Source organism: Lycorma delicatula, chromosome 2 (genome assembly GCF_047948215.1).
Source record: "Lycorma delicatula isolate Av1 chromosome 2, ASM4794821v1, whole genome shotgun sequence".
NCBI classification, from domain to species: Eukaryota; Metazoa; Arthropoda; class Insecta; order Hemiptera; family Fulgoridae; genus Lycorma; species Lycorma delicatula.
Genome location: NC_134456.1, coordinates 186,037,673 through 186,054,195, shown reverse-complemented (window position 1 = coordinate 186,054,195; position 16,523 = coordinate 186,037,673). Strand labels below are relative to the sequence as shown.

The 16,523-nt window shown below is 28.2% G+C and overlaps 1 protein-coding gene across 1 annotated transcript in view; it reads left to right on the top strand.

The window, feature by feature from the left end:
- Positions 1 to 16,523, top strand: part of LOC142319507 (kinesin-like protein KIF11) — an 87,420-nt gene that overhangs the window by 40,806 nt on the left and 30,091 nt on the right. Inside the window, exons 10-13 of the mRNA XM_075356858.1 lie at positions 3,709 to 3,848; positions 9,100 to 9,209; positions 12,405 to 12,515; positions 15,990 to 16,157. Coding sequence (XP_075212973.1) covers positions 3,709 to 3,848; positions 9,100 to 9,209; positions 12,405 to 12,515; positions 15,990 to 16,157 — 529 coding nt within the window. The remainder of the gene's footprint in view (positions 1 to 3,708; positions 3,849 to 9,099; positions 9,210 to 12,404; positions 12,516 to 15,989; positions 16,158 to 16,523) is intronic.

The following is a 16,523-nucleotide window of genomic DNA, read 5'->3' as shown; positions in this document are numbered from 1 at the left end:
GTAATTTTTATAATCTGAATAAAAGTACATAACATCAGTATTTTTGGATATGTTAACGGTTAGAAGGAATGGTGTTTTTAGCGGTTTTGATGGCTTCATTACTCATCAACCCCTTTTAGTAACAAAATAAGTTTTATAGAGTTTTAAAGTATATAAAAAGTACTTACTGCAGTAAAAATTTCAGATTTTTGTCACCTGTCCCACATGTTGTTTTTGGGCCCCAAAAATGAGACATTTCAAAATCTTACGAGATGTTGGCCATTTTTTTTTTAATGAAGAACACTCGGTAACAGTCCAATTTTTTATTATACTACTAGTACCTAAGAGTTAGAAGGCAAAAAACAGGCCTGTTACCCTAAGCCCTTCATTATTTATTTTCGGCCCAAATTTAAAAGAAAAACAATAATTTGTAAAGGTAACTTCAGTAAACATAAGATTTGGTTATTCAACAAAATGAATTTTGAGTACACTAAGATGAACTCCCATCTTTACTCTCCAAAAAGCTCTTGATGTTACCCTTGATATAAAATAAGAATTCTACAACTCATGGAAAAAATGATGAAAATGGCTGTTTCTACTTTTTGGCGAGTTAGCAAATAGTCTATTACTTAAGAAAAGACATTTCAAAATTAAAAAAATTTTTTTATACATAAAAAAGTATTATTTGGCCACTACAAGGTGTGTAGTTATTATATACCAAATATCATCAAAATCAAAAATAGTGATTTGTCGAATTAAAATGGAATATTCCTTAACATAATATGATCTTTTAATATATAAAATGATCTTTTAATATTTAAAATTATTTACTGAACCCAAAATTAAAATAATTTAGTGTAAATTAAAGTAATGTTAGCAATTAAGATGTAATGTTAGTTTCATTAATTATTGCTGTGTAATAAAAAATAAATGTAATCAATATAATAAGACTAATTGTAATATTAATAATAATATTAAAATATATAAAAATAAAAATTGTTTAACAGCATTCCATTATTCAAAATATATTTAAACATTTTGCATGTAACGTGTGCATGTGTCTACTATTCTTTAAAACTACATGCCTTATTAATATGTCAACATTTAAATATTTCTTATTTCATGCAAGTATAATTATGTATGTTATTTTGAAATGCAGCACAAAGAAAAAAGTTATAAGCTGTTCTAAATGATGACTGTGGCAACTATCCTTTTAGGACCATGTTCAATAGTTTTGGTATGTGATGTGGATGTTTTGCTTTTCTAATAATTTTATTATTAGAAAAATTTAATTTAATTTATTATTTGATTATATATGGCTGAGCACATATATAATCAAATTTCATGGGGAGAGAATATAGAAAAATAATATATTTATTCTGAAAAATGTTAATACTATTGAAAATTAGTAAGAAACATTTGATATAGATATACATAGTAAAACCTTTCTACAAAGAGCTCCCTGATGTAGATCTCTATTCAAGCTTCTCCCAGAAATCCATAAGACCAGTGTAAAACAGACTGATATAAAACTACTAACTCTCGTATAATATGATCTTTTTGTAATTGTGTCTACGTCTTTTTGGGAAAAATTCATATTAAACTGCTTAAAAGCAGTTATATTTCATTAGATGCTTTATTAATTCTTAAATGATTTCCATGTACAAAAATGTGTTTACAAAATAGTGAAGAATAGAAAGTATATTACTCTTAAGTTCGTTATCATAAAATTCCACTGGATATAATCAAATTCTCCCCCCACCTTCTTTTAAACTAAATGTAGGTTCAAGACAAAACTGATAGTGGTTATGAAAACATCTATATCTAGAAGTAAATTGCATATCTTAAAACAGTAATTTTCTATTTAGGTCAAATAAATTTTCTATCCTTACCTACTCTCATAATTTATTTGATGATAATACAGTGTGAAGATGAAAATTTTGAAAGCTTTACTTCCTTTGTTATTTTTCTGCTTGTGTTCAAAAGTGATGGTGTCAGGCAACACTGCTGTCTGGCACCACGTGATGTTAGATATTGGTTATTCCTTCTTTTCAAGATAATTTGTTTGAATTTTATTAAACATGTGTTTTTATTAATTAATTGTTAGTGCGTAACACGCAACCAATGGATATGGCTCCATGTACATTATATAAGCCGGCTCAGCACTAGTCTGTTTCGTTTAGTCTAGGCTAGTCTCGATCTATCATTTGAAGATGCACACATCACTCAGTAGACATGTATATACATTAAATTGTATATATTTTTCAACTATGTAATGCAAATTAAATTAAATCATAAGCATGTTAATATACAACTGTTAATTCGAATTGTATTTGTTTTATTTACAGTCCACTTAACATAAATAAAGTAGATGGTTTATAAAAAATCGTATAATATTTTGGCAAATAACATTTTTCTTCACCTTAATCATTTAACTATGATTTTTAACCAATAATGATTAGTTATACTTAGCATAGGAATGCTAATTAAGTGTTTAAATGAATTTTAACTGATTAAATTTATACTGTGTTTTAGATTTAGATAAACAATTGATGTGTTAGAAATGTAAAGTTTTTATTTTTCATCTTAGGAGGGTAAAAAAAAATCGTGGAGTAAATGTTTTGTACATTGAATTAACTAGATAAAGAATGCTTTAAGTAAAAACAATTATACAATTTAGAATTCCAAATTGTTAAGAATGGAAAATTTTCACGAAACAATTTATACTATATGAAAAACTTTTACTAATGACAAACAAAAAATACAAATTTACATTTGGCTATTTGGTTTATCCAAATTCTTCTCTATGTAATTGAATGAGATTTTATCTGTTTACTTGCCTAATTCTACAGGAATTTTTACTACAATGCAGTTCATTTGTGGGTTTTACATACAATTTTTTAATGATTAAAATTGAATTTGTCAAATGGGTGTATTGTAAAGGTATAAACATGTTACAACATGTTTATATCTGCATATATTTTTTGTGAAGAGCAAGGTCATCTTTTTCAATCGTGTCTTCTTATTTTACTGTTTTTTTCTCAAATATTGTATTTATTCTTATGAATGTACAAAAGTTTCCAAATATCCCTTGCAGCTTTCTAGATTTGGGGCCCAGAGGCAGCTTGTCCCTTAATTCTGATGTGTGAGTGAGATGTATGTTTGTGATGTGTGAGCGAGTTGTAGTTTTGTACAGACAAAGGCTGACTGTACCTGAAATGTAGTTAATAGAAACTCAACCACCAAAGAACACTGGTATCCATGATCTAGTATTCAAGTCTGAATAGAGATCTCCTAACCTTCATTAGGATTCAAACCTGAGAACTCTCAACTTTGAAATTAACTGATTGATGAAGAGTTACCGCTAGATCAACCCGGTTGGTTGGTATAATATTGAATTTCTAGGGCAAAAGAATATGTATATAATAAGCATGTACTTAAACATTTTATTTTATGCCCTACATCAACTGTGCCAGGCAAGAGCGTGCATTTTTTCTGTTATAACAAATGGATGGAAGGGTGTTGTTATTCTTGGAGATTATTTTAGTTTCATGTATGATTTGTGTCAGGTATTATCACGTTACAGAATTTAACATAGTTGCCATACAGTCTCATTATGAGATACATAGCAAAAAGGTTTCTTAATTGTTTTTTATCATTTCCTATTAAATATTTATTCAGAAAATGTAAAATCTTATTAATAACATCTCTTTATATAATATTTTTCAGAAATTCTGAGGACATAAATCATCAAAAAGTTCAGTCTCATCAAACTAATTTTACAGAAAATCTGTTGAATATTCGTCAGTCTATATTTAATGTCATAGATGAAGTATCTTCATTTTTAGCAGGTTGTGAGCAGTTAGTGGGTAAGTATTTCTGTTCATATGATAAATAAATAAAATTAAAATTTTCCATTTTATTGTATGAATGTAAAATGAATTATGCAAAGTTACCTACTTAACCCTTTGAGGAACAGACCTTATGAGAAGTGGTTAAAAAAACAATCATTTGCTTATATTACTGTTAAATAAAATAAACTGCAAAGTGCCTTATGGTGATTATTTGTAAGCTTGTTTAAAAAATGTATGAAATAAAACTTTTATGCAAAGGAACACCATTTGTGAGTATCCTGCACATTTTATTGTGGGTTGACCTTTAGAGCTTCAGTATTTAAAATGAAATTTGTAACTATGTGGTTCCAAGTCCCATTAATTGTAACAGAAAATTTCTTTACATTTCAAAACACTGGTCTTTTCATTGTCTATGGTGTTTGTGTGAATTGACTTTTGTTTTGTGAATAGATTGTAGACTTGGAATTATGTCATTAAGGTAAATGTACCAAAATTGTTGATTGTTTCAGTGATGCCGTGTCAGTATGTTTGAGAAAAAATTACTTGTACCAGACATCCCAATGTTTGGGGGGGGGGGACATCCCAATCTCTGGCAAACTACATGTTTTGCGAATTTTGGCTTTATTAACACTAATTGCAATAGATGTTAGGTGTGCACGTAATGCAATTATAGATTGTTGATTGCTACTCTGCATGCACTTATTTCTTTGATTGTATGTTTATTTTCAAAAGTTAATTTAAAATAATCCTGACAAGTATTGTCTGTTAGTGGGCTATTTCTAGATAAATGACATCTGCACTACTTACTCAAACATTGTCAAATTATGTTCTGGATTTGAATATTTTTATTTCTCTCAGTCTCTTTATCCAAAGCCACTAAACTTATCAATTCTAATAGTTTTCCTGACTTCGTATCATTTATTTGTAAATTTTATTATTTTCATTTATGTTATGAGTAGGGTTAAGAGTGTGCTCTTTACCAACTTTAATAGGGAAAAGAGTACACTCTAACCTACTAGAACTTGTTTTTGGTTGCATCACTTCTGAAATTCAGAGTGAATGTATTGTAATTTACTTTTAATTCCCACAGAAATAAAAAATTTAAACTACTTGTACTTGAAAGAGCAATACTGCAATGCAAAAACTCTGTTACATTATATGCTTTATAAATAGAGTACAGAACCCTATATTCTTATAACACTGATGGTAAAATAATTAACTAATTAATAACATTTCAACAATAGTTAATAACATTATGAGATTATGAAAAACTTCAAATGTACCATTTGAAGCCTGAGGAAGTAACATCACATGAAGTGGATGCCATCTTGTCAGATTGATGAACTGCTGCTAGGCTGGTTTTTTTTTTTTTTGAAAAAAAATCTAATGGTATTTGAACTGCTACTTTCTTTTTCCCCACATATATTTTTCTATAATATGCAAAGTAATCTTCAACTGTCCTTGCATTGATTTTTAAGGAAATGCCATGAGTTCAGATCCATCTTTTCAAACTGTGCCAAACCTAAACTCAATTCTGAAAATGTGATTGCTATTTTTTTCATAACAAATCTCTTTGATTCTTCATTGGCTTGGATTTTGTGCATTTTTCATATGCAGCTTCCAGCTCCATTAAATTAGTATTTGATAATTCTTTATCATGTGATTCAATGAGTTCCTTTACACCTTGCACATCTATATTCATTTCTACTTGCTTAGACAGATCCACTATTTCTTTGCTCAATTTTTTAAACATGTCATCTGCTTCAAAACCTCTGAAATCTGGAACAAACTGTGGACATACTTTTTTCCACATGTGTTTCGTAGATGTAGATATCACATTTTCTCATGCTTTTGTAATAATATTAATTGATCATAAATAATTGATTAATTAATATTAATTGATTTCCAGAAAACCTGAAGTGATGTCGGAATTTGCATCCATTACTTCAATTGCCTGTGTGAATATTCTACATAAATAGTACACCTGGAATTCATGAACTGCTTTTCAAACAATGTCAGTCATCCACAATTTTTTGTTGGATCAATAATAAACTGGAAGCATTGCCCTGCTAACTCCTTTTAGTGCTCATGGATTTTTGAGAGTGGTGGATTAACAGTGGTTTCAACTTGTATGTTCCAGCTACATTTCCACCAAGCAAAAACATATCACTGTCTTTAGATACTTTATGGCCAGGATTGTTTTTTCTTCTAAAGAAATATAAGAGCGTGATGTCATCTTGTTCTGCCGGCCAGTTTCGTCCACATTATCACTTGTTTAGGCAAAATGTACCTTTTATAATAAATTCAAAAACAGAAATGTTTTTGCTGCTTCTTTATCAATACTTGCAGCTTCTCCAAACACTTGCTCAATTTTTGAAACAGGCAAATCAGCCATTGCACACTGAAAACGTTTACATTCTGTCAGCATATGTTTTCTTCAGATTGTTGAACAAACTTTTTGCCTTAGATTATGTAATCATCATGTTTAAGAGGTACATCCTTCTGGTTGTGCCATAAATATTAAATCCATAACATAAGTAGCTTTTTCATCTCCACAATAGCACCCTCACATTGTTTTCATTCTGTTAACCCCTCCCTCCTACATTAACAGTAATAAATGTATTTTTTTAAGTGATTTTAACATAATCAAATGCTATAAAATAATATTAAGCTAACATAACATTTTATTATGTACACTATTATACTTCAAGATGCTATAATAAACTCTGTTTTTTAATGACTACAGTTTGTGATATTCAGAAAGATATTTATTTCATCAATATATAATTTATGACTGCATGTATAGAGAATGATAAGTGCTTTATCATTTGTATTTCAAGTACTCTTCTAATATCCATTCTTCCATAGTTTTACATTATCTAAAATCTTTAAAAGAATAATTTTTACCTTTTTTTATTTTAGGTACTATGATATTTTGTTTCTTCAAGGTCAAAAATTTCTTTGCAAATGACATTTTCTATTACAAATCAGCCATGTATATTTAAAATCAAAATTTTTATTAAAAGTAACTGTATTAACTGTTTATTAAAAACAGATTGTTTATTTTGTCTTTTTCTTTCAATACATCATTATGGTGTTTATTTTACTCAGCTTATATTGAATAAATGTTTTTTTTATCTTTTTTTTTTAATAAAAAATTAGATGAGTGAAAGTATTATAAAGTTTCAGTTTTATACCAAAAATATATGTTTCTATAAAAGTGAATAAATTCAAGAGGTAAAACATAAAATCCTAGATTATATTTAGTACTAAATACAATTCAGGACTTACATTAAAGGGGTAGACATATAACTAAAAATAAAAGTAACATATTACAGAATTTGTTTATTTTAAGGTTTAATTCAGACAGTTGGTAAGCTGATCTGTTAAAAAAGGGGACTGTACTCTTATTAGATAGAGTGGAAAAATTCATCAGTGCCTAAGTGTCAATTGTAAGACACTCCTTGGTTTTTCCTTCTATTACTTTCCTCTATTAAATCTGGCAGAGCTCTGCTACTGCATCCAAGCACCCAAGTATTTATACAAACTTATTAAATCATTATTTCACTGATAGAATTCACATCTCATTATATTTTCACTGGAATCAATTTTTTAGGCTCATGGGTTAATAAAAAAAGAGATAATTAAAAAAAATATATTTACTAATTTTAATCATAATATCAAGTATGGTATTCTAGTTTGTCAGTAACATTTTAATTTGTCACATCTAAATTTAAAAAAATAAAATCTTTAAATTATTTTTAGCAAAGTTTAATGTGACATGATGTGTATGATTGTAATGACTAACTTACATAAGAAAGAAGAAACAAAAATGTGCATCCTGTTAATTATAATTTACTGAGATGTCAATGTTTGCATTAGATTCATAGATACATATTTTATATGACAGCCATTGTATTTATAAAGAAAAAAGAAAAACTGATACTTCTGTAATAAATATTACAGAAGTTGCTGACCCATATAAACAAATGCATTGTAATTCAAGCTGCATTGTTATGAGATATATTTCTCTTGAAGTAGTTTCTGGTTGGCCCGTGCTGGGCAATAATAATGCTAAAATCTAAATGGAGAGAGAACTCCATAAATAAAAATTATCTTTTCTGAAATTTATTAGATATAGTATTTACAGTACAGTTTATTTTATGTGAATAATTTTACAGTGGATATTTAAGAAATAAAAGTATCCATTTTCTTATGTTGTTTGACATGCTTATGAACTTTTTATTTTGTGTTGTTTTTATCAACTTTTAGTCAAAGATTTATATTATTATACTATTGAATTGTGCTGTACAGTATGAAGTACATTTTTATGTTATGTACATTCATTGCAATTACTATTTTACTGAATAAACCACTGACATAATTAGAATAAGTAATGTGTCGTTGCAGTCGTGTAGGTTTGAAATGATATTATTTCTAAAAAGAAATCAATGATAACTCTAACAAAAAGAAAGGCAATTATGTAAAAAGAAAAACATGAAATTTTGATACTAAGAGAATCAGCTGTGAAGTAGTTAAATAACCATAAAATGCAAACTATCATATTCTTAGCTAGAACCAGCGTTTGAAATTGCTAAGCAATGCTACTTCACTAATGCCATTGAAAATAAAATAAGAACTTGCAAACCTCATACTGGAAGTGAAACAAACTTCAGAAAATGAATGTTAACTAAAAGCAATCAGCTTGACCATCTATCCGTCAGGTAACTACTTCTCAAGGACATTATCAATATTTTAGGCAGTAAAGCAACAGCAACACTAATTGAAGTATAATATTGTGTCAATAAAGAGTAGTTTGATCAATCAAGAGGACTAGTCAAATTACTTGACGTTAAAAAACTAGGTGAAGTTTCAAAACAAATATCTCTACCATATAAGATTATTTGATATTCATTTTTGAACAACAGGCTTACAGAAGTTATGTCATCTATCTAATCAAAGAAAAAATATACCTGTTTGTAAGGCCTTGTAATCAAGTTTGTACAATATTAAGAGCAATACAGAACCTGGATTATTTATTAAAATGCTGTAATTTAGCTCCATTTAAGAAAATACATCGTACAAGCATCTAACTGTAATTGAGTGCAGAAATATTGCTCATGATGCTGAGGGCTCTATTTAAAACCACTTTTCAGACACCTGTTAGGTCATTATAGTTGGGGTTTACTTTATTAAACTACCATTTTTTTTATATAAGGAGTCAAATTAAATGATTATAAATTATTTGTGTTTGTTGATGTTTCAGATGTTTCAGAAAGAAAGATAGAGATTGCAGGTGCTAATATGTGCTTTCAAGTTCAAAGTCGGATAAAAACATTACTTGATCAATTATATCATAATTTTATTGAAAATATTGTAAGTAATTAAACATATAAACAACTTAAAATTGTATTTAGTTTTATATTGTAACTTAAAAATATTCTTTCTATATTTTGAACCATTAGAAACTTGGATCATTTATAAAATTTCTAGTAGCTGTAAACCATTATTAGTAACAAGTGTTTGCTATGATAATTAATTACTTTACTGTATATTACAGAAACTGCAGACCCATGCAACAGTTATGAGACATATACCTCTTGCAATATTTCCTGGTTGGCCCATGCTAGGCAATAACAATACTAAAATTGAAATAGAGAGAACTCCATAAAAATCATTACATTTTCTAAAATTTATTAAATATTCTATGTATTAAGTATAAATACTTATGAAAGGTACTACTTTCATTTTTTGTTATATTTTATAAATCTATACTATGAAAAAATGGGATGAAAATTTAATAATAGTTGGAGATTGGAATGCAAGCATTGGAAAAGGCAAGGAAGGAAATATAGTGGGTGAATACGAGATGGGCAAAAGGAATGAAAGAGTAGACCACCAACTTATAGAGTTTTGCACAAAGTGTAATTTAGTAATTGCCAACACCCACTTTAAAAATCATAATAGAAGAATGTACACATGGAAAAGGCCAGGTGATACTGCAAGGGTATATCATTATTAATCAGATAGATTATATCATGGTTAAACAAAGATTTAGAAATCAATTGGTCGACTGCAAAGCTTACCCTGGAGCAGACATTGATAGCGACCATAATTTAGTAATAATGAAATGTAGATGGGGTTTAAAAACGTGAAGAAAAGGTGTCAGATGAATTTATGGAATTCAGAGAAGTTTGAGGAGCACAAAGCTAATAGTACAAGCTAAACGAGCCTTCAGTCAGAAATATAATTTGTTTACATCAAAAATTAATTTAAATGTCAGGAAAAGATTTTTGAAAGTGTATGTTTGGAGTGTCGCTTTATATGGAAGTGAAACTTGCACAATCGGAGTATCTGAGAAGAAAATATTAGAAACTTTTGAAATGTGGTGCTATAGGAGAATGTTAAAAATCAGATGGGTGGATAAAGTGACAAATGAAGAGGTATTGCGGCAAATAGATGAAGAAAGAAGCATTTGGAAAAATATAGTTAAAAGAAGAGACAGACTTATAGGCCACATACTACGGCATCCTGGAATAGTCGCTTTAATATTGGAAGGACAGGTAGAAGGAAAAAATTGTGTAGGCAGGCCACGTTTGGAATGTGTAAAACAAATTGTTGGGGATGTAGGATGTAGAGGGTATACTGAAATGAAACGACTAGCACTAGATAGGGAATCTTGGAGAGCTGCATCAAACCAGTCAAATGACTGAAGACAAAAAAAAAAGGTGATTTGTGGTATAAACACAGTAAATAACATCAATGTTTCAGATTGCAGTACCTGATAGTCCGAATTATAATGTGAAGCAAACTACTTTGTTAATATTAATGGAAAGCTGTCTAGGAAAGAAAATTGCCATCCTTATTTACAAGTATTTTATATTTATGTAAACGTGTATTAAAAAAACCGAGTTAAATTTTTATTTCTCTATTCAAAACTGTTAATTATTATGAAATTATTTTTTATAATTTATTATTTTACTAGTTTAATTCACTTCTCCAATACTACTTTGCACTAATTTTTTATCTTCAACATACCTCTTGTATCCTGTATTCTCAGTTTTTTTTTTTTATGTATATGTATGCTTCCCTACCAAATTGGGGCAGTGTATATGTTTTGTTTCACAATAGAAATTGGTATAATAATTTGTTGCTTTACACTGTAAGTCCATGTTTTCTTATGGTTGTGATGTACTTGTGAAGCACCTGTGGTAAAGAGATACTAGTCAGATTTTCTTCTCTTGAACTCTCAAGAGAAGAAAATCTGAATAGTATGACTCAGTGGTATGACTAGTATGGTATCTGTTAGTATGACTAGTATGAAATCTGACTCAGTGGTGTAGCCAATCTCCATGTTGAACAGTGTGGTTATAATAATGAATATAAACTGCATTTTGGTGAATTGGCTTGTTTATATGCTATAGTTTATTTTGTTCAAAAACACCTCAATACTCCTCACTTAGTATATCTGACTTAAGATGTTTGTTTTTTTTTTTTTTTATGAAAAATTTTTTAATAAAGTTCCTTTACTGTCTGCTATACTTCGTTCTACAATGAAAATCATTAGTCCTTGATGACTTAGAATGTGACCTATCAATCTTGTTCTTTTTTAAAAATTATGCAACAAACTTCTCTCTTCTCCAAATTTATCTTAAATCCTTAATTCTTTGTTTTTTCTCCCTTTGTTGTTGGCCATATTTTGCTACCATGCTAATATTTTAAGAATTTTTTCCTAATTCTTTAATCTATTTTTGATGACAGTACAATTTTTTGCACAAAAGATTCTAGGCTTTTGCCCCAATTCTCCTTTGAAAACTTTGATACATCAACTTTAATGATTTTATAACCATAAAATTCTATAACTTCTGGTATATAGTTCTCTGTTATCATCATATTTAATTCCTCATTATACTTTCTTCTGATGTATTTCAGTTCCTTAGTTTTACTTGTGCTTACTTTCTTCCTAATTTTGAATTCATAATTTCTAACTCATTCTTAGTTTCAGCCAAAATATCAATGGATCATAATATGTTTATCTTTTTTGTTCCTTTTAACTATAATTCAAATATTTTTTTTCAGTTTATTTATTGCAATGTACAAATTAAAAAGTAGTAGAGATAGTCTGCATTTCTCTCTCATTCCCATAATGCAGTTTGCCCTTTTCCCAATTTCTACTTATGTTAAAGCTGTCTGGTTTTTGTATAAATTATAATAACTATTACATGTCACAAAGAAATAATTATCGTTAAATACCTGTTATTATTAATGGTGATTTAATTAAGAATAATGGCTATAAATAAAATTAATCTTTTGCAAGTTGTCTAATGTAAGAGTATCTTCAGCTATATAAGATAGATAGAATTGTGTTTAAAAGTGTCGCCTAATTCTATACAGCTAGTAATCAAAATCTTATCCTATATTTACTATTAAGATTTACCAATGGTACTATTTGATTCTATTGTGCACCTTATAGATTAAATTAATTCAATTCAACTTTAATATTTTTATAATTTTGTATTATTAAATTTTAATAGTTTTGTAATTTTAAATTTTGTTTCTTTTTCTTTCTAGCAACCACAAATTATTTCTAGAACTAATGACTTAACAAACTTAGATACTGGATATCAAATTGGAAATCTTATCCAAGAATCCTTAAGTAGGATATCAGATTTGCTTAATCAGGTAAGATCTAATTATTATATTTTACCTTTTATGTGTACACTATTGGTATGCTTTTTTGTCATTAAAAGCTTTTAAAAAGCAATAGCTCATATGGAAAATCTTATTCCTTTATTTTAAATTTATGCTAATCTTTAATTTAGCTGTTGCAAAATTATCTTTGGATTTATATGTCTTCAAGAAGTGCTATTTAGACAGTGTTTCATTAATTCATTAGTTATCAAGTTTTTCTTACTGACTGGTAATTTTTACAGTTTTTTTTTTCATGTTTTATGAGAGTTCAAAACATTTCATGTTTTGGATTTTTTTGAAAGTTAATTACAATGCGTTGTTAACAGCTAAATGTCATTAAAAAAAAAAAAAAACTTTGACATATGTATTTTTTTTTTTCATTAATCATTGCAAATGATTGTTTTTATTATTTATACTTATTTTAAATATTTACAATTTAATTCAGAAATATTTCTTTTTTATGTTAATTTTCAGAACAAGTTTTTATGAGCAACAGCACTTCAGATTTTTGTGTTGATAAATTGTGTATTTCCTTAATTATTTGCAATAGGAAATAATACCAACCTCTGAACAATTTTGGATTTGAGAATGTTCTTTGGGTATGGTTTTCTCTTTTCTATAGAAAAGACATACCTGAAAAGTATGAGTATTGAGTTTGCAGATGAACCATAAATCAATAGCAAATAAATAATTTTCCTAAAACTTGAACTTGTAAATATTGAAAAGAGATGTAGTAACATTTTTACTAGATTCTTCAATAATGGTATCAGCAGTTTTTTTAAAAAAACTGCTGGTAACATTTTTACTATATTCTTCAATAATGGTATCAGCAGTTTTTTAAAAAACTGCATGGATTTAATGGATAGATGGAATTTATACATTAAAGCAACATAAGCGGCAGCTATGTAAAGTGGAAAACTTGATATTTATTTTAAGGTACAAAACCACATAAAGCTGTCAGTTATAGAACGCTACAATTTACAGTCTTTAAGAAAATGAATCTTCCTATCATCCAAGTGCTTTAATCATGATTTGTATTTTTTACTTTCCCATCTAGCACTATAGCAGAGCTTTAGAAGGGAAAGTATTGTAATCAGTTCAATTTGGGCATATGTGGTTTTCATCAGATCTTTATGTTTTGATATCTAAGGAACCCAAAAAACTAGATGAAATTTTCCGTTTGTTCTTATATATGTTTTGTGTGTGTGTTTGGTATTCCACCCTTTTCTTTTTCTGTTTAGCCTCCAGAACCACTGTCAGGATTACTTCAGAGGATGAATAAGGATATAAGTGTAAATGAAGCGTACAGTCTCAGGTCGACCATTTCTGAGATATGTGGGTTATTGAAACCCAATCACCAAAGAACACTAGCATCCATGATGTAGTATTCAAATCCGTATAAAAGAACTGCCTTTACTAGGAATTGAACCTTAGAATTCATGACTTCAAAATCAGCTAATTTGCAAAGAAATGTTCATTACACCAACCCCGTGGGTTTGGTGTTGCACCCTAAATCACCTTATATTTCCAGAACTACTCAGCTGATTTTAACCAAACTCAGTTTTCGTAGGCATGTTTGTTAGCAATTAAAAAATAATATTTCCAGAAAAACATTTTTGCAAAATCGCACCCAGACCTCAAAAAGTGCAAACAAATTCCACAAGGAGCGCTAGTGGTAGCACTGATGTACAGCTGCTGTGTTGTAACATCACAGATACGCAGTAGAATTAAATGAATAATATTTAAAGTGGCTGCTAGTACCGTCACACCCATGCGAATGAAATACGGCATGTGTGCGACCTTTAGTTAAAATCATTGAATTAAATAAACAAAAATATTATATTTAAATAAAATGATAAATATCTTAAATTAAGTTGTGCATGTAAGCCGTGCATCAGAAAAAAGTTGTGTGCTGAAAAAGTCCCACGACTATGTTGTCAGCTTCTTTTCTTTTAAGTGAAGACATAAACTTTATTTTGCTAGTCTCAATCGGGAGTAAGACTTTGTAATTTTTTTCCTAGCTATAAGTGTGACAGCCACAACATTCAGTTTAAACTTTGTTATCTTGATTACTTTTGATTCAGAAATCAAAAATAATAGTTTTCTAAACTTAAGTCTAAGTGGTAATGGACAGCAGAATATGTAAAATTGATTGTTTAAATAAATGATTAATGTAATTAATAAATCATAGGTAACACTGTTTTCCAGCTCTTTTTATAAATAAGGTTAATTTTATTTTATTAAACTTTATATGGTAATCTGAAAACATAAAATTTTTTTAAAAATAATTATGTGAATTAAGCAATTCCATGTAAAAATTTATGAGTAATCAGTTTTAACATTTTTGGAAGATGCTTATAAATCTTTTAAGATGTGCAATTAAGAAACATTTATTAGAATCAGATAAACAATCAGTGTATAGAGACTTGAGATTTATATGAATAAATAATACTAATCCAAAGAGCTTAAAACAGATGTTTATCAGCTGTTTGATACATTTTTATTAAACTAATTAATTATTAGATTTATGTTCTGTATGGAGCAGAGGTTATACTTTACAGGTTTTCATAACCTGCAATGAACTAGTTGAATGCAGGATGGGGTGGTTTACTGCATTACAATGTTTTAAAAAACCAAAATCTAACAGTAGGCTGTTATTATGATCCCACTATTGTAATCAATAAAGAACCTTTTTGATTAATGTCATACATTGTCAGTTTTACGGTTATTATTTTTGGTACTACACAGTTATTCTCTGTGCTGAAATTATTTTTCACAGTCCACAAATAAAAAGTTATTGTTTTTCCTAGTTAAGAAATTGAATTACAAGGTAATTCATATTAAAAAATGATCAAAAAAATTCATGCTGATTGTTTTTTAATTATAGTTACACACAAAGTATTTTGGAAGCTTCACTGAATAGTTTTTTATCCAAAGAATTTAAGTGCTCATTTGATCTGTAACTAAAAATTAAATTTTTTAAATTATTTCTCAGCAACAATAACAGTTGTAAGACAGATTTAGAATCATAAGAATTTGTTCCTTTCATGTTTAGTCACTAAAATAAAGAAATTGTTGAACTACTCTTATTTGACAGCTCATATACATAGTAGCCATTGGTCAGTGAAAAAGCATTTTGATGATATACTAATCATCAAAAAATATATTCTATTGTCAACTGGATGATAAAAATGTTATAAATTAATGATAATGTGAAATGCTGAATAATTTACTAGAAGTAACTGTTTTATGATGCTTTGAATCAATTTTATTCTGTGAGGCGAGTTAAAACTAACAGAATCTTGTGGTGATATTTTCATAAAAGATAAATGTTCAAATGAATCAATGTTTTGTTTATTTAGACTAAAAATCATAAGTGTGATGAAAATATTATGTGCCAATATGTCCTATTTTATCTTACTCAGTTTATTTAAAAGTTAATTATTTTGTTAATTTTTTTTTCAGTTTTTAGAAGTGATTGTCCCAGTTATTGATGAAAATGAACAACTTGAAAACGACATTGAACAAGATGAAACTGTTTATCAAGATAAACTTGATTTACTTCAATGTATAGTTGAGAATGAAATAAAATCTGTTTTAGAAATGGAAAATGAATTCCTTAAAAATGTGAAAGTAAGCCGACTGTGATTTTTTATTTTTTTATTTATGCGTTTACACACATAATACATATATTAATTTTTTGATCAGAATATTTTATTGTATGATGTATATATATTTTTTTATTTTTTAAAATCATATATATAATTTAATTATCATCTTACTATACATTTATCATAGGAATTTCCTATATGTTTCACCCCATCAGTATTAGCATCACCAGGGAATTAAAATATCCAATTACATTTCATCAATCTTACATAGAAAAAACGCATAACATCACACCACAATATTACACATTAATGTTTATATTTACAAGAAGCACACAAGCAAATTGCCGTGTTACCCAGGTCTAAGTCTAGGCTTGAACTAATCAAAATT